Genomic DNA, 25,479 nt, shown 5'->3' with positions numbered 1-25,479 from the left:
TGGCTCTGAGCACTATGGGACTTAACTTCTGAGATCATCAGTCCTCTAGAAATTTGAAGTATTTAAACCTAACTAACCTAAGGACATCATACACATCCATGCCCGAGGCAGGAATCGAACCTGCGACCGTAGCGATCGCGCGGTTCCAGACTGTAGCGCCTAGAACCGCTCGGCCACCCCGGCCGGCTGGGAGATGGTATAGCAATGGGTAATAGTTTATCCAGCATCTTGTCAGACAATTTTTCTTTATGACTCAGAAATAAGGTTTTTTGATAAATTCCCCAATACAAAGTAGCAAATACTTTATTATCATCGGTATCTTGACGAACCAAGCAAGATTTAATTGAAGTAACAGATAAAATTCCCCCAAAAATTAAGTTCACAGTTGACCATGAAACTAATAGTAGCATCAATTTTCACGATTTGTCAATTAGTCAATCCAACGGTAAACACATTTTTAAAGCTTACACAGCCGGCCGCTGTGGCCGAGCGGTTCTAGGCACTTCATTCCGGAACCGCGCTGCTGCTATTGTCGCAGGTTCGAATCCTGCCTCGGGCATGGATGTGTGTCATGTCCTTAGGTTAGATAGGTTTAAGTAGTTCCAAGTCTAGGGGACTGATGACCTCAGATGTTAAGTCTGATAGTGTTCAGAGGCATTTGAACCATTACAGCTTAGAGGAAACCTACATATTCAGGTATAATTATTGGGACTAGTTCAAATCATCCAGTATAGAACAAAAAGCAATATTCCTATTCAGCTTTACACAGAATGTTTCAGTTACCATCCACAGACGATGACTGAGCCACGGAATTACAGACAATCAAAAAGATACCATTAAGAAACAATTACCAAGAAAGTGATATAATGAAAATGTACCACACCATAGAGAAAAATGTTAACGAAAGGAAAACAACAGTACAAACAAGCCAGTAGAGAATAAAAGATATGTCACACTCTCATACAAAGGTCCTATAACAGACCGTATTGTGAGGTGCTTCCCAAGACAAAAAGTTAAAGTAACATTTCTAACTAGCAACTCCCTTAGACTCACTCTAATACAAAAAGAAAATGTACAAAAGGATAAATACAGTAATTGAGAAGTACATAAAACGATGCGCTGAAATTGTCGGAGCACATACATTGGCCAAACCGGGAAAGCATTTAAAATACGTTATAAGGAACACTGCAATTTAAATTCAAATCGTACAGCACTGAGTGGACATTTGAGAAAAATTAAACATAGATTAGGTGAGATTCATGATTCACACCGCAAATAAAGTTCCTCTGTCATATGCTTTGGAAGAATTGAAATTGTTGGTAGAAACGAAGAGAAATACGCAAAATTTTACTAAACGAACAAAACGAATTCAATTTACGCTGGTTCTTCCAGTTATCTGATGCGGTCTGCAGATAAGCAACAAAAATATAATACCTGCCGTATTATCCTAACAGAAATATTTTTAAAAACGGTGATTCTGAATGCTTATTTGTAAAGACATTTTTAAAAACGTATTTTTTATAATTTATTTTGAAAGATACTTTAATTGTTACGGATGTATTCGTGTATTTTAAAGGTAAGCGGATATGTACAGATATGAGGTGTCTGTACACACCTCCATAAAAGAGGCGATTAAAATGTGAATTTGGTTTTCTGTGTTTGAAAAATATCTCTTGACACACTATACCATGGGCGTTACAGTTACTGTTGTACATTCAATTTAATCTTGTCCACTGTCAATGTCGTTATTTACTACTGTACTTTACACGAAGTTTAAGCACTGTAGTACATCCAGTTCAATCTTTAGAGCTATCAACAAACGTGAATCACCATGCTGGCAACAGAATATATACCTTACGTAGCGTCAGTATAAGTTTTCCGTATTATCTCAATTTGTATGTTTTATAGGTGTATGCTCTGATGATGCTGTTTTGCATGTGAAGAGCGAAATCGGTAAATAGAAAGTACTAAGTGCGACATGTAGCAGTTTTCAAAAACTTCCTTCTATGATTGTTGTGAATAACGCATCCAGCCACAAGCAGAATCTCTTTGTTGTCCACCGGTCTTTCTGTCCCACGGTTAATAACCCTTTTTATCAGGAACAGATTGGTGTATGAAGTTCAAATCATATTACATTTCAAGGTCTACGGTCCCTTATCAGAAGCAAAATTTTTTAAGCTTCTAAATTAATTCAGTCAAAAGGTACAGAATTTAACTCACAAACTTTACACTCGAAAAATCACTAATCAAAACCTACACTGTACTTCCCGTTGACTTAAAATTATGAAATTTGGTAAGAAGCAAGATTCCACAATATAAGTAATGGGAAAAATCCGAATTTCTTAATTTAAAATTATGTTTTTTTGTCGTCTTTTAGACGTCTGTCTGTTTGTCTGTCCTTGTGTTAAGATCCTTCCTCTCTTGAACAAGTTGGTGTATCGAGTTCAGATTTATGCCACATACTAAGATCTATCATCCCATGACGGTGTAAAACGTTTAAGTTTCTAAGTCAATGCAGTGTAAAGACACGGCCATTTATCTCACGTATTTTGAAACTCGCAAACCCACTCATCAAGCCGGCCGTAGTGGCCGAGCGGTTCTAGGCGCTTCAGTCCAGAACCGCGCTGCTGCTACTGTCGCAGGTTCGAATCCTGCCTCGGGCATGAATGTGTGTGCTGTCCTTAGGTTAGATCAGGTTTAAGTAGTTCTAAGTCTAGGGGACTGATGACGTTAAGTCCCATACTGCTCAGAGCCATTTCAACCATTTTGAACCACTCATCAAAATGTGCATGATACTTTCCATGGACCTAGAATCATGAAATTAGACAAAAAGTAAGGTTTCACAGTATACTGAAATAAGAGAGTCTCGGTTGCAAAATCTTTATTTACAGCGAATTACGCGTTTTGCCCCTTCGGGGCATCGTCAGATTGACCTGTTGTTGTTGTCGTCTTCAGTCCAGAGACTGGTTTGCTGCAGCTCTCCATGCTACTCTATCCTGTGCAAGCTTCTTCATCTCCCAGTACCTACTGCAACCTACATCCTTCTGAATCTGTTTAGTGTATTCATCTCTTGGTCTCTCTCTACGATTTTACCCTACCAACCGATCCCTTTCCCTAGTCAAGTTGCCCGCATCTCGTGGTCGTGCGGTAGCGTTCTCGCTTCCCACGCCCGGGTTCCCGGGTTCGATTCCCGGCGGGGTCAGGGATTTTCTCTGTCTCGTGATGGCTGGGTGTTGTGTGATGTCCTTAGGTTAGTTAGGTTTAAGTAGTTCTAAGTTCTAGGGGACTGATGACCATAGATGTTAAGTCCCATAGTGCTCAGAGCCATTTGAACCATTTGAACCTAGTCAAGTTGTGCAACAAATTTCTCTTCTCCCCAGTTCTATTCAATACCTCCTCATTAGTTATGTGATCTACCCATCTAATCTTCAGCATTCTTCTGTAGCACCACATTTCGAAAACTTCTATTCTCTTCTTGTCTAAACTATTTATCGTCCATGTTTCACATCCATTCATGGCTACACTCCATACAAATATTTTCAGAAACGACTTCCTGACACTTAAATCTATACTCGATGTTAACAAATTTCTCTTCTTTAGAAACGCTTTCCTTGCCATTGCCAGTCTACATTTTATATCCTCTCTCCTTCAACCATCATCAGTTATTTTGCTCCCCAAATAGCAAACCTCATTTACTACTTTAAGCGTCTCATTTCCTTTTCTAATTCCCGCAGCATCACCCGATTTCATTAGACTACATTCCATTATCCTCGTTTTGCTTTTGTTGATGTTCATCTTATATCCTCCTTTCAAGACAATGTCCATTCCGTTCAGCTGCTCTTCCAAGTCCTTTGCTGTCTCTGACAGAATTACAATGTCATCGGCGACCCTCAAAGTTTTTATTTCTCCTCCATGGATTTTAATACCTACTCCGAATTTTTCTTTTGTTTCCTTTACTGCTTGCTCAATATACAGTTTGAATAACATCGGGGAGAGGCTACAACCCTGTCTCACTCCCTTCCCAACCACTGCTACCATTTCATGCCCTTCCTCTCTTATAATTACCATCTGGTTTCTGTACAAATTGTAAATAGCATTTCGCTCCCTGCACTTTACCCCTGCCACCTTCAGAATTTGAAAGAGAGTATTCCAATCAAGATTGTCGAAAGCTTTCTCTAATTCTACACATGCTAGAAACGTAGGTTTGCCTTTCCTTAATCTATTTTCTAAGATACGTGTTAGGGTCAGTATTGCCTCACGTGTTCCAACATTTGTACGGAATCCAAACGGATTTTGCCTTCTACCAGTTTTTCTATTCGTCTGTAAAGAATTCGCGTTAGTATTTTGCAGCCGTGGCTTATTAAACTGATAGTTCGGTAATTTTCACATCTGTCAGCACCTGCTTTCTTTGGGATTGGAATTATTATATTCTTCTTGAAATCTGAGGGTATTTCGCCTGTCTCATACACATTGCTCACGAGATTGTAAATTGACCTAGGGGTGCAAAATGACAATAGTGAGGCATATGCATATTAAATGGAGAATTAGTGTTAATATAAAAACACAAAAGAGGCAAAGTTCCAGGTTGTGCAGCCGTATCTACAATTAACCATAATGTGACGTTACGTAAAAATTAATGTGGAAAACCAACAATTGTCCATTAATGTCCACATATGGCGCGCTATACGAGATTGGAATAATAGAGAATTGTGCAGGTGGTTCGATGAACCCTTTGCCAGGCACTTAAATGTGATTTGCAGAGTATCCATGTAGATGTAGATGTATATAAGGAACCATCGTCCTGTCGCAGTGCGATGAATAAAAGCAAAACGGAACCTGGAACCGGTTGTGCTCGATGGGAAAACTACGACAAACCAAGAAAAATTAAGAAATCATATGTAAGACGCAGCCAAATGCGTGTAGCCGGCCGCGGTGGTCTCGCGGTTCTAGGCGCGCAGTCCGGAACCGTGCGACCGCTACGGTCGCAGGTTCGAATCCTGCCTCGGGCATGGATGTGTGTGATGTCCTTAGGTTAGTTAGGTTTAAGTAGTTCTAAGTTCTAGGGACTGATAACAACAGAAGTTGAGTCCCATTGTGCTCAGAGCCATTTGAACCATTTGAACCAAATGCGTGTAGGTGATCTCTATAGGTCAATGTCAACAAAATATTTTCGCATTCGGTGGAGAAAGTTGGTGATTGAAATTTCGTGAGAAGATTCCGCCGCAATGAGGAACGCCTTTGTTTTAATTATGTCCACCACAAATCCTGTATCATTTCAGTGACACTTTCTCCCCTACTTTGCGAAAACAGAAAACGTGCTGCACTTCTTTGAACTTTCTCGATGTATTCCCTTAATCCTACCTGGTAAGGATCCCACACCGCGCAGCAGTATTCTTAAAGAGGACGGACAAGCGTAGTGTAGGCAGTCTCCTTAGTAGGTCTGTTACATTTTCTAAGTGTCCTGCCAATAAAACGCAGCCTTTGGTTAGCCTTCCCCACAACATTTTCTACGTGTTCTGTCCAATTTAATTTGTTCGTCACTGTAATTCCCACGTATTTGATCGAATTTACTGCCTTTACATTTGTGTTATTTATCATGTAACCGAAGTTTGACGGATTCCTTGTAGCACTCATGTGGATGACTTCACACTCTTTATTATCGAAGCCGTTCACATATCTTTTCAAAATTGTTTTGCAGTCCGCAGCTCGTGGTCGTGCGGTAGCGTTCTCGCTTCCCACGCCCGGGTTCCCGGGTTCGATTACCGGCGGGGTCAGGGATTTTCTCTGCCTCCTGATGACTGGGTGTTGTGTGATGTCCTTAGCTTAGTTAGGTTTAAGTAGTTCTAAGTTCTAGGGGACCATAGATGTTAAGTCCCATAGTGCTCAGAGCCATTTCAACAATTTTTTTGCAATTTTTTTGATCTAGTAATACTTTACCAGACGATAAATGACTGCATCATCTGCAAACAACCTAAGACGGCAGCTGAGATATCCTCCTTAATTGTTTATATAGATAAGGAACAGCAGGGGTCCTATAACACTTCCTTGGGGAACGCCAGAAATCAGATCTGTTTTACTCGATGAATTTCCGTCAATTACTACGAATTGGGACTTCTCTGACAGGAAATTGCGAATCCAGTCGTATAACTAAGACGGTGTTCTAGAAGCACGCAGTTTTACTACACCCGCTTGTGTGGTACAGTGTCTAAAACCTTCTCGAAACCTAGAAATACGAAATCAATTTGAAATCGCTTGGGAATAGCACCCGACATTTCGTGTGAGTATAGAGCTAGTTGTCTTTTACAATGTTTCCTAAATCCGTGTTGACTGTGTGACAATGGACCGTTTCCTTCGAGGAAATTCGTAGTGTTCGAACACAATATATGTTCCAAAATCCTGCTGCATATCGACGTTAATGATGTAGGACTGTAATTTAGTGGAATATTTCTTTCTTGAATATTGGAGTGGCCTGTGCAAGATTCCAGTCTTTGGTACGGGTCTTTCGTCGAGAGTGCGTTTGTCATGATTGTTAAGTATGGATTTATTGCATCAGTATACTGCGGAAGGAACCTCATTGGTGTACAGTCTAGACCGGAAGACTTTATTTTATTAAGTTATTTAAGTTGATTCAGTACTCCGAGGATATCTGCTTCTAAGTTACTCATATTGGCAGCTGTTCTTGGTTCTGGAATATTTCCTTCGTCATCTTTGGTGAAGGAATTCTAAGTGTTTAGTAACTCTGTTTTGGCAGCACTGTCGTTGATAATATTTCCATTGCTATCACGCAGAGAAGGCACTGATTGGGTCTTGCTGCTAGCATATTTCACATACGACCAGAATCTCATTGGATTTTCTGCCATGTTTCGAGACAAATCATGCATGGAAACTGGAATCTTAAAAGAATCGGAGGTGGGATTTATTGGGTTCCGGCTTCATAGACAATCTTCATCTGAAGCTGAAACTCGCAAATACTGATGAAATGACGTGCAATTTGCATAGATATTTGTATGAGTAAAACCTAAGTTAATACACTCCTGGAAATTGAAATAAGAACACCGTGAATTCATTGTCCCAGGAAGGGGAAACTTTATTGACACATTCCTGGGGTCAGATACATCACATGATCACACTGACAGAACCACAGGCACATAGACACAGGCAACAGAGCATGCACAATGTCGGCACTAGTACAGTGTATATCCACCTTTCGCAGCAATGCAGGCTGCTATTCTCCCATGGAGACGATCGTAGAGATGCTGGATGTAGTCCTGTGGAACGGCTTGCCATGCCATTTCCACCTGGCGCCTCAGTTGGACCAGCGTTCGTGCTGGACGTGCAGACCGCGTGAGACGACGCTTCATCCAGTCCCAAACATGCTCAATGGGGGACAGATCCGGAGATCTTGCTGGCCAGGGTAGTTGACTTACACCTTCTAGAGCACGTTGGGTGGCACGGGATACATGCGGACGTGCATTGTCCTGTTGGAACAGCAAGTTCCCTTGCCGGTCTAGGAATGGTAGAACGATGGGTTCGATGACGGTTTGGATGTACCGTGCACTATTCAGTGTCCCCTCGACGATCACCAGTGGTGTACGGCCAGTGTAGGAGATCGCTCCCCACACCATGATGCCGGGTGTTGGCCCTGTGTGCCTCGGTCGTATGCAGTCCTGATTGTGGCGCTCACCTGCACGGCGCCAAACACGCATACGACCATCATTGGCACCAAGGCAGAAGCGACTCTCATCACTGAAGACGACACGTCTCCATTCGTCCCTCCATTCACGCCTGTCGCGACACCACTGGAGGCGGGCTGCACGATGTTGGGGCGTGAGCGGAAGACGGCCTAACGGTGTGCGGGACCGTAGCCCAGCTTCATGGAGACGGTTGCGAATGGTCCTCGCCGATACCCCAGGAGCAACAGTGTCCCTAATTTGCTGGGAAGTGGCGGTGCGGTCCCCTACGGCACTGCGTAGGATCCTACGGTCTTGGCGTGCATCCGTGCGTCGCTGCGGTCCGGTCCCAGGTCGACGGGCACGTGCACCTTCCGCCGACCACTCGCGACAACATCGATGTACTGTGGAGACCTCACGCCCCACGTGTTGAGCAATTCGGCGGTACGTCCACCCGGCCTCCCGCATGCCCACTATACGCCCTCGCTCAAAGTCCGTCAACTGCACATACGGTTCACGTCCACGCTGTCGCGGCATGCTACCAGTGTTAAAGACTGCGATGGAGCTCCGTATGCCACGGTAAACTGGCTGACACTGACGGCGGCGGTGCACAAATGCTGCGCAGCTAGCGCCATTCGACGGCCAACACCGCGGTTCCTGGTGTGTCCGCTGTGCCGTGCGTGTGATCATTGCTTGTACAGCCCTCTCGCAGTGTCCGGAGCAAGTATGGTGGGTCTCACACACCGGTGTCAATGTGTTCTTTTTTCCATTTCCAGGAGTGTATGTGGGAAAAAGAAAATTCAGTTTTATCGTTTAATGCTAAATGGCACTAAGTGTCACATTTCGATTACGATTTATTTACGAATACTGGATTAAAATTGCAAATTCAACTTTATTTTTCATTGGCTGTAAAAAACTCTCTCGAAATAAAAGGCTTTTAGTGTTCCGTTTTAGATAAATGTTAAGTGTTTCTGCATGACGCAGAAATGAAATACTTTCCTATGTAAGCACTGTACACGTAATCATTTTTGTATATTTTTGTCTTTTCTGCATAGAAAATAATGCCGTGTGAAGGCCCCCTGCACACGCCCTTAACTGTCCGACCGACCGACAAATTGGACGTGTGTGGGCCTTTGGCCAACCGACCGACCAACTTTTCTTGTCGGGATGATGGTTGACAACAGACCCCCCCCCACCCACGAAACAAGGTGTGCCGTGTGCAAGGCGTTCGTGCCAAACGGCCAACCGCCAAACCGCCCTTCTGCGAACGGGATTACATGCTGTTCTAGTGTACAGCGCACGGCAAAAGCTCGAGGCGAAGTTTCTGTGGAGACATTTAAACACTGCGCGTGTTTGTGGGATACGTCGTGCGAGGAGTACAATAATAGAGATACAAGAAATGAAGCATCACCTTCATTTTTTAACCACGCCATAGTGGTTTCATGCAACACAGAGACACAACAAGATATTATACATTTTTATGAATAAAATTCCATTGACTGTCGATATTTCGGTTTTTAAGTTTTATTTCTGATATTTATCGGTAATGATGAAACCTAAAACAAAAAAAAAAAAAAACCAAATACAGACAGCGCGGGGTGCCGAAGGTGGGAGTGATCATTTCCTGGTCAGAGGGCATTTAAACATACAGTGTAAAGGAAGGACGGGGCCTAAGTTAAAAAGAGTGGAAAGGTACCATGTGGAGAAACTAAAAGATGAGGCAACGAAGACCAGATACCAGTTGCAACTTAGTAACCGCTTTGAAGCACTCGGCGAAGTGGACGCGAATCAGGACCTCGAACTTATGTGGGGAAACATCCAGAGCTCAGTTAGCGATACAGCAAAGGAAACACTCATGGGAAACCCAGTGGGCAAGAAGATCTGGTTTGGAAAGGAGTGTGCAGATGCCCTGGAAAGGAGAAAGGAAGCCAGGAACAAATGGCTGAAGGGGACAAATCTGGCACAGGCCAAAGCACAATTTGAGGAGGTCCAAAAGACTACACATGCAATTCTGAGAAGAGCAAAGAGGAAATACATAAGGAATATCATCACTGAAGCAGAAACAGACTTCAGAGGACAAAAGACGAGGGTGAAGTACCTCTGCAAAGGTCACCAGGCCAAGCAGAAATTTGTCAAAGATTCCCGTGATAAGATCCTGACGAACGATAGGGACATAGCTGAGAGATGGAAAGAGTACTTTCCACAGCTGCTAAATTGTGACGAACCCGAACTGCAGTTTGATTTCCAGTACCCAATTACAGCCGATGTAGACTATCCCCCACCTACCCTGGATGAGATAAAAACCAGAATCAGACACCTTAAACAGAATAAGAGTCCAGGTGAAGATGGAATACAGGCTGAAATGATCCTGGCAGGAGGAGAGAAACTTGCAGAAAAAATACACCGACTGATACAGGCAATATGGACCAATGAAGAACTACCAGGAGAATGGAAAACAGCTCTGATTTGTCCAATACATAAGAAGGGCGACAAACTGGAATGTGACAACTATCGAGGAATCGCCCTGCTTAACGTCTGCTATAAGATACTGTCCAATTGCCTCATACACAGAATTCAGCCAGTGGCAGAATCGGTGATTGGGGAGTACCAGGGAGGTTTCCGGCCAGGACGGTCAACAGTAGATCACATCTTCAGTCTCCGGCAGCTCAATGAGAAACTGGGTGAATATGGTAAAGATTTGCATATTTTATTCGTTGATTTTAAGAAGGCCTACGATTGCATACACCGCAAGAGCCTGCTCAACTGTTTAAGGGAGTTTGGCATAGCAGAAAAACTCATCAATATGATAAAGATCTGTCTGAACGAAACACATGCAAAGGTGAAGATGGGAAATCGCGTAACTGAGGAATTTGAAATTGTGACAGGACTCAGGCAAGGAGATGGGTTGTCCCCTATCCTGTTCAACTTTGCCCGCCAGGAAGATCGTACGCGAGACCTTCCAAGAGAACAAAGGGATTGAAATCGAAGGAAAGAGACTGGCATAGTTAGCCTATGCAGACGACATCTGTTTACTCTGTAGGTCGGAAGAGGAGTTGGAGCAAATGACCAGAGCACTAAAGGGGGCTGCCAGCAAATTTGGGCTAAACATAAACGAAGCTAAGACAGAGTACCTCGTTATGAGGCGTGGTCATTGTCAGACCGCTGATCATCTACAATCACTGCAGGTTGGGGATCATTCCTACAAGAGAGTGCAAGAATTCAAATACCTAGGGGCACTTTTCACTGAGAACTCGTCGTGTGAAGCAGAGATCAATGCCAGAATACAAGCAGGAAACCGATCTTACCACAGCCTAGCACAACTGCTTCGGTCCAAATCTCTCTCCAGACAGTTCAAGATTCGACTGTACAAAACCCTGATCCAGCCTGTTGTTCTATATGGCTGTGAGACATGGAGTATCCGGAAACAGGACTTCCATAAGCTCCTTGCCTTTGAGAGAAAAGTGCTTCGGAGGATCTTCGGTCCGGTTCTGGATGCAGATACAGGGGAATGGAGGATCAGATACAACCGAGAGCTCGAGGAACTATACCAGCAGCCCAACATAGCAGGAGCTGTCAAAGCCAAACGAATGCAGTGGGCCGGCCATGTGGCCCGGATGGAGGATCACAGATGGCCTCGGAAGCTCCTGATTTCACACCTACAGGAAAGAGACCGCCAGGGAGACCCGAGAAGCGTTGGAGGGATGGACTCCATGAAGATTTAAACCAAGTGTCAATAGATGTGGACGAATGGCGGATAGCAGCAATGGACGGAATGCGGTGGAGGAGGAAACTTGTAGATGCGTGCGGTCCACTGGGCCTGATCACGTCATCGTAGTAGTAGCAGTAGTAGACAGATTAGAACTTCGATTTCATCCCCCCCTGCCCCCCCGCCCTTCCCATTGGAGGTTCGAGTCCTCCTTCGGGCATGGGCGTGTGTGCTGTTCTTAGCATAACTTAGTTTAAGTAGTGTATGAGTTGAGTTGAGTTGTTAATGGGAGGGAGGAGACCAAACAGCGAAGTGATCGGTCTCATCTTAGGGAAGGATGGGAAAGGAAGTCGGCCGTGCTCTTTCAAAGGAACCATCGCGGCATTTGCCTGGAGGGATTTAGGGAAATCACGGAAAACCTAAATCAGGACGGCCGGACGCGGGATTGAACCGTCGTCCTCCCGAATGCGAGTCCAGTGTGCTAACCGCTGCGCCACCTCGCTCGGTAGCGTATAAGTCTAGGGACCGATGACCTCAGCAGTTTGGTCCCTTAGGACCGTAGGAATTCACACACATTTGAACATTTTCGATATGTACAGCACGTAAAATCTAAAACTGAAATATCAGCAGTCAGTGGACATTAATTCATAAAATATACTTGCTTAATTCTTTTATGTTTTGAAAAAAGTTGAGTCTTCTGCAATGAAGAACAAAGTGTGGGATTGATTTTGTTTTTCTACAGTTCTAACAGTTGCTAAATGGTTCATATGTTAGGGGTCTGCTGTTGTATTTAGTAGATGATTTTTTTTTTAAATTGTGTTTCGATTCCCCCCCAAGCCGGGGGGGGGGGGGGGGTCTGGCAGCAGCTTAGTATGCTGCTCTTCAGCCTACAGATTTTGTTTTAAAAAGATGAAGATAATAAATGAAAAAAAAAAACAGGCGATAAAATTGGTGACGTAAATGGTCAGATGGCGAAAAAATCGTGGAACTTAAAACATAGAACAAAGGGACTATGATGATAATAAAATACATATGAAGCAGACAGGTAAAATAATAGACAGACAATTATGAAACATGGCTACAGTCTGGTTTCTGTTCGCAAAAGACATAAGATTCACACCCAGTGACAGCACTGTTTCTGTTCGCAACACTTTGGAAAGACGAACAGCACTGAACATTCACTTCAACACTGCACTAAAAAGTTGGCAAATATGCCATACGACAGCCGAGAGGGGGTGGGGGGTAAACTGGAGAGATGATGGGAAAATAAAAATGGGGGAAGGAGAGGAAAAACGAAGGGGGGGGAGGGAGGAAAGGAACCGATGGGGGATAAGGACCCATAAGAGGGATGGGGGGTGCTGGACAGAGGAGGGGGAATACAAAGGACTCATGGGAGCAGAAGGGAGGGAGGAAGATGTTAGCCGAGGAGAAAACAGAATGGAAGGGGGGGGGGGAAGAGGGAGCCCAGGGAAAGGACGGAGGAAAGGAGGGGGGGGGTGAGGATCGACTTGATAGGAGGGATAAATGGAGGGAGAGAGGGCATCATCTGAGAGGGGGAGTTGACGGAAGCCACCTTGGGAAAGGAGATGGAGGGTGTAGAGATGGAGGGTAGGGGGCAGACAACGGTGGAGACGTGGCAGGGGGCGGGGGTGGAAGAGGAGAGGAGCAACCAGGGGGTGAGGGGGATCAAAGCGGCGGGAGGTGTAGAGTGTGCGGAGATGTTCGAGGAACAGGAGCAGATGGGGGAAAGGAATGAGGGGGACGGGAGGCGCATATGGAAGGCGACGCGGAGAGCATGACACTCGAGAATCTGGAGGAATTTAGTAGATGATATGTGCCACCATCATTTGTAGTCCCCCTTCTTCTGATTTGAAACGAGTTTCTTGAGCTTATGTGCCATTATTTATGCTACATACACGAATGCATTGTTAAGGATTGCATGAGCATATTTTATTTCATTTATTTTCCTTTTCTATGAGGTATCTCTTTAGTTAACTATAAATCACGTTGCAGTTTTCAGGAATCATTTTCGATAATCACTGTGTGGATGCAGCTGCACTGAATTTGAGTTCGTCTCAGCTTCTGCCAGTGGATAGAAGGCGTAATATATGTAACAATCTCTCCTCGCAGATAACAGCTTCTCTCATGGATGTACTCTTTTTCGTTATGAGTCATTTTATAATGTTCAGCAGCCCAGAAATGTATGTTTCATCGATCCGTAGATCATTACCAACATTATCTGCTCCCAGCTCTGTAAGAACGTGAGTGAATTTCTCTCTCTTTGCATTACCCACACCTTTCTCTCTGACTTTTTTTGTGCTTGTTACCTCTAAAACGCCTGTTTTTCTTTCTGTTTAAAATCAAGCAGAATCTCGTAGAACTTAACTCAGTGAATGTAACGTAAACAAACCACAACATCATGGTGGCGCTGTCACCTTCAAGTGCAGTCGTTCTGGATGTATGTACGCTGACACGAAATTGGTCAGTCGGTCTGTCTGTGAGTTTGTCTGTCTGTCGGTAGGTCTGTTGGTTGGTTGGTTAGTCTGTTGGTCGGTCTGTCTGTCTGTTTGTTGGTCGGTCGGTCGGTCTGTAGGTCGGTCGGTCGGTCGGTCAGTCTGTCTGTCTGTCTGTCGGTCGATCTGTCTGTTGGTCTGTCGGTTGTTCAGTCTGCCTGTTGGTCAGTCAGTCTGTCTGTTGGTCGGTCAGTCTGTCTGTTGGTTGGTCGGTTCCTTCTGTTGGTCGGCGGGTCTCTCTGGTGGTCAGTATGCAGGTTGGTCGGTTTACGGGTGTGTAGGAGCGTGTGTAGGGGCCTGTAACTCAGAGATAGTTTTATCTGTGTTTGCGACATTCATTTGTCACCTAAGAAGACTAAACCCCGTTCCTGACCAAGTAAATAACATCTTGCTGTGTGAAGCACTGACGGAAAAATCTGTTAATATTGTGAACTTCTTTCACACCTTGCATATGCCGGCACTCTGGCTGGAGGGATTGTGCCCATTTGAAAATTTTTGCTACGGTCTGAGGTTCGAATCCTGGGCCAGGCACGGATGTGTGTGATGTCCTTAGGTTAGTTAGGTCTAAGTAGTTCTACGTCCAGGGGAATGATGACCTCAGATGTTAAGTCCCACAGTGCTCAGAGCCATTTAATATAAAACACTCTCACATATTACTAATACATCCCGTAAGTTACAATTTTATGCAGCAATTTCTGAGGCAGATTTCATGGAATTTTCTTGGAGCTTTCCTGCAACTCTGACGTCATATGAAATGCTACAAATGGCCATCACATCTTGTTTTTGTTAAATGTCAGTCATATGGTTAGTTCATCGGAGCTTCGTTAATGCATCAAAACGTTACACAATGTTAATGTTCTACATATGAAGATTGTGGTGTCACCGCCAGACACCACACTTGCTAGGTGGTAGCCTTTAAATCGGCCGCGGTCCGTTAGTATGCGTCGGATCCGCGTGCCGCCACTATCAGTGATTGCAGACCGAGCGCCGCCACAAGGCAGGTCTAGAGAGACACCCTAGCACTCGCCCCAGTTGTACAGCCGACTTTGCTAGCGATGGTTCACTGACAAAATACGCTCTCATTTGCCGAGACGATAGTTAGCATAGCCTTCAGCTACGTCATTTGCTACGACCTAGCTAGGCGCCATTATCATTTGCTATTTATCTTGTGATGCATATACCGTCAGACCGATGTTCACCAATTATGAATTAAAGTTAAGTATTCCAGTAGTTGCTTACGTTCTTTGCTACTATAAATTCCCTTACCTGTTCCAGACCTCACGCCAGCCTGCGTGAGCTTAAACGTGTGCCTTTCGGCTTCCTCTCCTAGTGGCTTGGCTGTCTTGCCAAGTCACAACAAAGATAGTAACTGTTCTCGAAAGAACAGATACCATTGATGACCGTGCAGCTTCTCTAGAATAAATAAGTAATTGAAACCATCAGCTGCCTATTCATCTGTGTCCTCGGTGCCTCGGATGGATAGAGCGTCTGCCATTTAAGCAGGAGATCCCGGGTTCGAGTCCTGGTCGGGGCACACATTTTCAGCTGTCCCCATCGAGGTTATGAACAACACCTGTCGGCAGCTGAGGCCTTCAATTAATTATCATTTAATGTGCTATATTTCTCAATGTATTAAGTGTTATGCTATACAGGTACAAAGGCCGCCTTTAATATTCGGTGCTGTTTCAGTAATAGTATCTAGTACTTTTCCCTCGTTGGTGAGTGTTCATTGAAGACAGGGCTATAATCGGCACTGCGCTAGGGAAGTGTGATAGGACCGATGTTATTCTCTATATACACAAATAATCTGACGGACAAAGCGAGCAGCAGTCTGTGGTTATTTGCTGATGACACTGTGGTGTATGCGAAGATGTCGTCATTTAATGACTGCAGGAGGATATAGGGTGAATTGTACAGAGTTCCTATTTGGCCTGATGAATGAGAACTTGCTCTAAATGTAAAAAAAAGTAAATTAAGTACGAGTAGGAAAAACAGTCCTGTGCTCTTCGAACACGATATGAGTGGCTTGTTGCTTTGCACAGTCATGTCCATTTAATACGTAAGTGTAGCTTTGCAAAGCGGCCTGAAATGTATGAAACGTCCCCTTTGAAAAATTATACATGACTGTGCTTAAACTGACACACAATATTTTTGGCGCAACGCAATCTGACTTTCAGTAATCCCTACAAAAGAATGGCCCTGGCTAACATTAACCTATACCTTTCACGAATCACTTACCTCACCAAAAATCTTCGTTACTCGAACTACTGCAATAAAGCGAGCGCCACTACTGCCAGCTAAATAAAAGATTCAAACTACGGAAGGCACTAACTACTGATAGGCATAGTTAGCAAATGAAAGATTATAATAGAGAACAAACAATGTATTTACCTTAATAGTGTTGAAAAATCATAATATACATAGCAGTTCATGACATCCAGTCTTACAAATTTCAAAACTCCGCCATCTCTCTCCCCACATCCACCACTGCTGGCGGCTCACCTCCAACTGCGCAACGCTACGCGCTGTTCGCATCCAGCTGCCCAACACTACAATAGCGAATATTACAACAATGGCACCCAGCCACAGACTGCACACAGCACAGCCAGTGACTTTCATATAGAGCCCTACATGGCGTTACCAATAAGAAAACATAAACAGCCTACTTTACAAATGGAACAAGCATGTAAGGTCGGTTGCAAGAACGGCGAATGGTCGGTTTGGGTCTACTGGGAGACTTACAGGACAGTATAAAATATCTATAAAGGAGATTGCCTAAGAATGCTAGTACGACCGATCTCCAGTACTGCTCAAGCGTTTGGAATCCTCACCATGTTGGATTAAAGGAAGACATCGAAGTAATTCATATGTGTGTTATGAAGATGCTTCTTGAATTCTAATGGGAATCCCTGGACGGAGGACGACGTTCTTCTCGCGGACCATTGTTGGGAAAGTTTTATAGAACCGACATTTGAGAGTGACTGCAGAACGACTCTCCTTCTGCCAACATACGAGGACGTGTTGAAAAGTGACGTCTCCGAATTTTTCATATGAAAACTCTTAAAGCTTTTTAAATAAAATAATCCTTATTAATATTCTACATATCTGTTCTTCATATCTACATATTTATCTAGAACGTACCCTTCCTGCCCGGCCGTTGAGGCGCTTCAGTCTAGAACCGCGCGACCGCTATGGTCGCAGGTTCGAATCCTGCCTCGGGCATGCATGTGTGTGATGTCCTTAGGTTAGTTAGGTTTAAGTAGTTCTAAGCTCTAGGGGACTGATGACCTCAGATGTTAAGTCCCATAGTGCTCAGAGCCATTTGAACTATACCCACCCTGGCGACGAACACATTTCTCCCAACGAGAGACCAGTTTGTTGATACCTTCACTGTAGAATGTTTGTTGACAGAAGCACAACCTCACGTCTGGTTGCACTGCTTCGTCACTGTCAAAAGTGAAGTCGCCGAATGTGGAACATAGTAAACGTGTATGTTGTTTAACGTAGCAGATAAACTACCGCATCTTTAGCTGAAGGAAAAACCACGCACACGTGGTAATAAATAGCCGAAAGCAATAAAATTGTTTAGCAACACAGAAGAAACCAATTCCCCAATTGTTGCTGTATCTCAGCTACAAACTGGAAGAATCTTCGACACATTCGCTTTTGAAACAAAAGTACTTACGTTTACAAAAATATTTATGTATCAAAAAGTCGAGTGAAGTGTACGGCTGTACGAGACATTAAGCGTCAGGGAAAGTGCCTGTCATAATAAGAATAGATATGTTGCGCGGGATTAGCTGAGCGGTCTAAGGCGCTGCAGCCATGGCTGTGAGGCTGGTCCCGGCGGAGGTTCGAGTCCTCCCCCGGGCATGGGTGTGTGTGTTTGTCCTTAGGATAATTTAGGTTAAGTAGTGTGTAAGCTTAGGGTCTGATGACCCTAGCAGTTAAGTCCCATATGATTTCACACACACAAATTCACAATAAGAATAGATGGTTGGTTCAAAGAACTTAGAACTACTTAAACCTAACTAACCTAAGGACGTCACACACATCCATGCCCGAGGCAGGATTCGAACCTGTGACGGTAGCGGTCGCGCGGTTCCAGACTGGAGCGCCTAGAACCGCTAGGCCATACCGACCGGCAGTAAGAATAGAGAACAAAAAAAAAAAAAAAAAAAAATTCTTCTCATGCATGAAATAAGTGTTTATATGTTCTTATTTGCAAGGGAGTAAGCTGCAATTATACACGTATTCCAAAGTATTTTATCACCATCAAGTTTAGCTTATGTTACTGAATTAAGGAGATTTGCTTATTTTTACCTGTAGCTCATGATCATTCACGTCTCTTCATAATTTAATAATGCTTGGAACGCAAAAATTTAAAAACTATTTCGGTAATTATCCAGGAAAAAACATTTAAAAAAAAACATTAATATTTCTCGCCGCTTGTGGTGCTCGTGTCGCACTAAATGCCAGATGGTAACAATTTTCACAGCAGTGAGTTGGCAACTCTATATGTTGCACTATGCTACGAACTGTGACCTCTCCGACAGGATATCATGAATCCAGTCACATAACTGAGACAATGCTCCAGAAGCATGCAATTTAATTAGAAGTCTCCTGCAAATCTAAACATATGGAAGCAATTTGACGCCGCTGCGGGTAGCACACATTATTCCTACATGTACATCACACTCCGCAATCCACGTAGTGGTGTGTGGTGGAGGCTACTTTCGGTACTACTATCTGATCCCTCCAAACCTGTTCCATTCGCGAATGGTGCGTGGGGAGAATAACTGTCGGTAAGTCTCTGTATTGGCTCTAATTTCTCGAATGTGTGATGTACAACGCTTCCCTTTTAACGTCTGCCAGTGGAGTTTGTTTAGCATCTCGTAACCCTCTCTGTCGCCAGCGAAACGATGCCGTGACGAAACGCGCCGCTCTTCGTTGGATCTTCTCTGTCAGTCCTACCTTGATAAGACACTTCTTTGGTGGATGAGTTACAGTTCCTTAGGATTCCTCCGATGAATCTGAGTCTGGTGTCTGCTTTTTCCACTATCTATGTGGCCATCCCACTTAAGGTCGCTCTGGATACTTACGCCTAGATATTTTACGGCAGACGCTGTCTCCAGCTGTTTGCCATCAATAGTGTAGTTGTACAGTAGTGGAATAAAGAGCTTGTTGTGTTTCACAACAACGGTATTTTCTGAATCCGTTCAAATGGCTCTGAGCACTATGCGACTTAACTTCTGAGGTCATCAGTCCCCTAGAACTTAGAACTACTTAAACCTAACTAACCTAAGCACATCACACACATCCATGCCCGAGGCAGGATTCGAACCTGCGACCGTAGCGGTCACGCGGTTCCAGACTGGAGCGCCTTTAACCGCACGGCCACACCGGCCGGCTTCTGAATCCGTGTTCGCTGTTTGTCAATAAATTATTTTCTTCGAGGTGATTGATAATGCTCGAGCACAGTAGATGTTTCATAATCCTACCGCAAATTGACGTTAGCGATACGGGTCTGTAATTCGGCGGATTGCTCCTATTTCCTTTCTTGGGTGTTGGTGTGACATGTCCAACTTTCCAGTCTTTGGGTACGGACCTTCGTACGGGGAAGCGGTTGTTTATGATTCCTAAGTATGTAGCTATTGTTTCAGCATACTCTGAGAGGAAACTGACTGGTATACAATCTTACCTCATTACAGTCAGTCGACCGAAGTGGTTTGTCTAAACAAAGAACACTACGGGCAGTTCAAGGCTGTAACATGAAATTTTTCAAAATAGTATTCTTAAAATATCTTTGTCGGTGGAACCAAATCTTACTTTCTTTCACATTTCATTCAGCGCAACCAAACGCCGCACAAGATTTCACCATTAAAATTTTACTGAAAATACAACGCTTAAGACCAAGACAAACTTAACGGTATTCCGTAAGTCTCCCGCGATTGGATGCCCGCCCCCATTTAGCTGATGGCGATGTCCGTTTTAAAATAACAACGTCATGCGGTGCTTAGCGGTTTAAACCTTCCACTGTCTAAGACTGGCGGATAATTGTGATTAATTGTTTAAGTACACGGTCAGTATTACTATCTTCGTCCATCTGTATTACACCTGCATAACAATCGGCAAATCGGTATGCATATTTATACGGTTGCTGTCATTGACATTCGGTCACTTCACTGTTTCCAGTAGCATTTGTTTTATCGGCAGATATACATTTAGTAATCGAATGAAATTTCAATCAATAAAAGATCCTGAAACTTCCTGGCAGATTAAAAGTGTAAAGTTTGGAAGGTAGGAGACGAGGTACTGGCAGACGTAAAGTTTGGAAGGTAGGAGACGAGGTACTGGCAGACGTAAACCTGTGAGGACGGGGCGTTGAGTCGTGCTTGGGTAGTTCAGTTGGTAGAGCACTTGCCCGCGAACGGCAAAGGTCCCGAGTTCGAGCCTCGGTCCGGCACACAGTTTTAATCTGCCAAGAAGTTTCATATCAGCGCACACTCCGCTGCAGAGTGAAAATCTCATTCAATAAAAGATCCTTTCCCTTAATAAATACAAACCATGACAACAATTTCGTAGATAACACAATAACATACTAGTTTCTTAAATAATATTTTACGGCTGAAACCACCAATTTATTATTATTATTTTTACGTACCAGTGCCTTTCGCATGAAACCATCGGTGCTTTTGCAAGACAGAGACATCTACTGGTACACCGAAGTACTTTTGCGAATTAAGTGCATTGTTGCTGCCACATATAGCGCTCAAAGGAACAATTGGCCTGCAGATTGCGCTACGTGATTGAGGCAGTATGTAGTTTCGATACAAAATTTATTGTATTTTAGGCCCATTTTGGCTTGTTATGAGTTCATGGAGGTCTCTAGATGCGGCATTGTGTCTAGGAAAAATGCGAAATTGCTTTCCAATACACCTCATGAAACGATGAGTGATGGGAACCTTTATGTCGCAGCGGCTCCAAAGACAAACAACCTCCTTAATAATAATTGATTGTTAATTTATTGCCAATTTGTCTTTCTATTTTTGGGATTCAAATGATTAGTACTAAAGCATATTATTCGGTTACAGCGTAATTGTTCTTCATTACCACTGATACTTCGTCCCAACAGGCCTCAGAACGTCCAGTCATTCCAACCGACCGCCGCGTCATCCTCTACGATAGGCGTCACCGCATGTGTATATGGCCCTTTTCAGTTCCGTGACGGGAACCGCTACTTCTCAGTCAAGTACCTCTTCAATTGGCCTCACAAGGGCTGAGTGCACCCCGCTTGCCAACAGCGCTCGTAGGACCAGGACGGTCACCCATCCGTGTGCTAGCCGGGGCCAACAGCGCTTAACTTCGGTGATGCGACGGGAACAGGTGTTATCACTGAGGCAAAGCAGCTGGCTCTTGAATACTGCACAGAAAAAATTTTCTTTAAGGAATCGAGATCGCACGTATAAAATCTTTTAAACACCTGACTACTTAACAAATGAGTTACGAAAACAATATTTTCCACCTATCTCAACATGTGGCGCACAAAGATATAGTTTTGTTGGTACATTCTGTGGTATACAGTGTGTTCGGAAATTCCCTTGTGGGACATATTGAGGAGAGTAGGTTCGCAATACTTTCATTAGGAAGCCATGGTTCAAATGGTTCAAATGGCTCTGACCACTATGGGACTTAACTTCTGAGGTCATCAGTCCCCTAGAACTTAGAACTACTTAACTAACCTAAGGACAACACACAACCTGCGTGCGTGGAGATCGCGCGGTTCCAGACTGTAGCGCCTAGAACCGCTCGGCCACTCCGGCTGGCTAGGAAGCCACGGCCGGAAACATATCGTTCCTGCGACGGTTTCAATCCATATGTGTAACTCATCCACTTCCGCTTGAAAAATTGAATTAGTTGTGACGCAGTGCAATAATTAGGTGACAATTGGAGTGGAAACAAAACAAAACATCCATTTAACACTTCAGTAATCTTGTGCATACTCTACGTGCTGTAAGTATGCTGAGTTGTGTTTTGTTTCGAAATAATGAGAAGACGTAAGTACACTCATGCTCATAAATTAAGAATAATTGCAGAACGTGGTGACAGAACGTGGCGCCACACCAAACTGGCGTTAATAGGATAGACACATAGGGAACACACAAGACACATTTAAGACGACGGTATTGGTGATAGGTTGAGGAACCGTCCCGGAACACATGTACTACAAAACGCCACTGTTTCCTGCGCATGTACCCCGACATCAGTATGGGATACGACCACCATGCACACGTACACAGGCCGCACAACGGGGTTGTCATACTCTGGATCAGGTGGTCGAGCAGCTGCTGGGGTATAGCCTCCCATTCTTGCAGCAGTGCCTGTCGGAGCTCCTGAAGTGACCTATGGGTTTGAAGACGTCCAGCGATACGTCGACCGAGAGCATCCCAGACGTGCTCGATGGGGTTTCGGTCTGGAGGACAGGCAGGCCACTCCATTCACCTGATATCTTCTGTTTCAAGGTACTCCTCCACGATGGCAGCTAGATGGGGCCGTGCGTTATCATCCATCAGGAGAAAGGTGGGACCCGCTGCACCCCTGAAAAGGCGGACATACTGGTGCAAAATGACGTCCCGATACACCTGACCTGTTACAGTTGCTCTGTCAAAGACATGCAGGGATGTACGTGCACCAGTCATAATCCCACCCCACACCATCAAACCACAACCCCGATACAGGTCCCTTTCAACGACATTAACGGGTTGGAATCTGGTTCCTGGTTCACGCCAGATGAAAGTCGGACGAGAATCACTGTTCAGACGCTTCCGTGAACATGGCCTGGGACCACTGTTCCAACGACCACGTACTGTGTTCTTGACACCAGGCTTTACGGGCTCCCCTGTGACCAGGGGTCAGTGGAATGCATCTTGCAAGTCTCCACGCGAATAAACAGTGTCTGTTCAGTCGTCTGTAGGCTGTGTGTCTGGAGACAGCTGTTCCAGTGGCTGCGGTAAGGTCCCGAGCGAGGCTACCTGCAGTACTCTGTGGTCGTCTGCGGGCACTGACGGTGAGGTATCGGTCTTCTTGTGGTGTTGTACTCTGTGGACGTCCCGTACTGTAGCGCCTGGACACGTTTCCTGTCTGCTGGAATCGTTGCCATAACCTTGAGATCACACTTTGTGGCACACGGAGGGCCCGTGCTACGACCTGCTGTGTTTGAACAGCCTCCAGTCGCCCTAGTATTCTACCGCTCATAACGTCATCAATACGTGTTCTTTGGGCCATTTTCAACACACAGCCGCCATTAGCACGTCTGAAAACGTCTGCACACTTACTCGCTGCACCGTACTCTGACATGCACCGACACACCTCTGCGTATGAGGACTGTTGCCAGCGCCGCCGTGCGACGACCGCAAGAGAAATGCACCGCAAGTTCATACCCTGTGGTGTTTCAACCCGCAAACCGCCCACCAGAGCGTTGTTTTACTATCTATCAGCATTATCCTTAATTTATGGGCATGAGTGTAGCTCTTAACATGGCGGTGTATTACATAACCATAACGCTGTGATCATATTCATATCACATAGTAAACATTGATCAAAACCCGCCAGGTTAGCCGAGGCGCTGCTTCTTGGACTCTGGTAGGTGCGCCGGCCCCGGATCGAATCCGCCCATCGGATTAACGACGAGGACCGATATGTCGGCCGGCCTGGATGTGGTGTTTAGGCGGTTTTCCACATCCCTCTAGGTGAATACCGGGCTGATTCCCACCACATCCGCACTTTCCCATGATTGACACTAGACACACACAGATGGGGTACTCTGATTCCGTCCCGGGGTGTACGGGGTGGCAGGAAGAGCATCCGGTCACCCCTTAAACATTAACATGCCAAATCCGATGTAACCACGACAACCCCGCGCACAATGCGGGCGAAAGGCGCAAGTGATAGATAGATAGTAAACAGTGATAAAGTTGGCTCTATGTGATACGAATCTGACCACAGCGTTACCGCCGTCTGCAGTTATAATATCTACACCTACATCTGCGTCTGCATAGACACTCCGTAAGCCACCGTACGGTGCGTGGTGGAGGGTATTCTGTACCACGACTAAGTCATTTCCTTTCGTGTTCCACTCGCAAATAGAGCGAGAGAAAAACGACTGTCTATATGCCCCCGAATGAGCCCTAATTTCAGCACTAGAATCGTTTGGCAGCCAGCTTGAAATGGCGATTCTCTACATTTTCTCAGTACCGTTCCTTGAATGTGACTTCCCTGCAGGGATTGCCATTTGAGTTCCCGAAGCATCTCCGTAACACTTACGTATTGTTGGAACCTACCAGTAACAAATCTACACTACTGGCCATTAAAATTGCTACAGCACGAAGATGACGTGCTGCAGACGCGAAATTTAACCGACAGGAAGAAGATGCTGTGATATGCATACTATTAGGTTTTCAGAGCATTCACACAAGGTTGGCGCCGGTGGCGACACCTAAACGTGCTGACATGAGGAACGTTTCCAAACGATTTCTCATACACAAACAGCAGTTGACCGGCGTTGCCTGGTCAAACGTTGTTGTGATGCCTCGTGTAAGGAGGAGAGATTGTAGCCTATCGCGATTGCGGTTTATCGTATCGCGACATTGATGCTCGCGCTGGTCGACATCATATGACTGTTAGCAGAATATGGAATCGGTGGGTTCAGGAGGGTAATACGGAACGCCGTGCTGGATCCCACTCGAGATGACAGGCATCTTATCCGCATGGCTGTAACGGATCGTGCAGCCACGTCTCGATCCCTGAGTCAACAGATGAGGACGTTTGCAAGACAACAACGATCTGCACGAACAGTTCGATGACGTTTGCAGCAGCACGGACGATCAGCTCGGAGACCGTGGCTGCGGTTACCCTTGACGCTGCATCACAGACAGGAGCGCCTGCGATGGTGTACTCGACGACGGACCTGGGTGCACGAATGACAAAACGTCATTTTTTCGGATGAATCCAGGTTCTGTTTACAGCATCATGATGGTCGCATCCGTGTTTGGCGACATCGTGGTGAACGCACATTGGAAGCGTGTATTCGTCATCGCCATACTGGCGTATCACCCGGCGTGATGGTATGGGGTGCCATTGGTTACACGTCTCAGTCACATCTCGTTCGCACTGACGACACTTTGAAAAGTGGACGTTACATTTCAGACGTGTTACGACCCGTGGCTCTACCCTTCATTCGATCCCTGCGAAACCCTACATTTCAGCAGGATAATGCACGACCGCACGTTGCAGGTCCTGTACGGGCCTTTCTGGATACAGAAAATGTTCGACTGCTGTCCTCGCCAGCACATTCTCCAGATCTCTCACCAACTGAAAACGTCTGGTCGATGGTGGCCGAGCAACTGGCTCGTCACAATACGCCAGTCACTACTCTTGATGAACTGTGGTATTGTGTTGAAGCTGCACGGGCAGCTGTACCTGTACACGCCATCCAAGCTCTGTTTAACTCAATGCCCAGACGTTCGAGGCCGTTATTACGGCCATAGGTGGTTGTTGTGGGTACTGATTTCTCAGGATCTATGCACCCAAA

At 45.0% G+C, this 25,479-nt stretch overlaps 1 protein-coding gene across 1 annotated transcript in view; it reads left to right on the top strand.

Moving 5' to 3' along the window:
* Nucleotides 1-204: 204 nt before the first annotated feature.
* Nucleotides 205-25,479, top strand: part of LOC124720221 (forkhead box protein D3-A-like) — a 183,959-nt gene continuing 158,684 nt past the window's right edge. Inside the window, exon 1 of the mRNA XM_047245543.1 lies at nucleotides 205-208. Within this exon, the coding sequence (XP_047101499.1) occupies nucleotides 205-208 (4 nt within the window). The remainder of the gene's footprint in view (nucleotides 209-25,479) is intronic.

The sequence above is a fragment of the Schistocerca piceifrons genome, chromosome 11 (assembly GCF_021461385.2).
Source record: "Schistocerca piceifrons isolate TAMUIC-IGC-003096 chromosome 11, iqSchPice1.1, whole genome shotgun sequence".
NCBI lineage: Eukaryota > Metazoa > Arthropoda > Insecta > Orthoptera > Acrididae > Schistocerca > Schistocerca piceifrons.
This window is presented reverse-complemented; position numbering and strand designations above follow the sequence as displayed.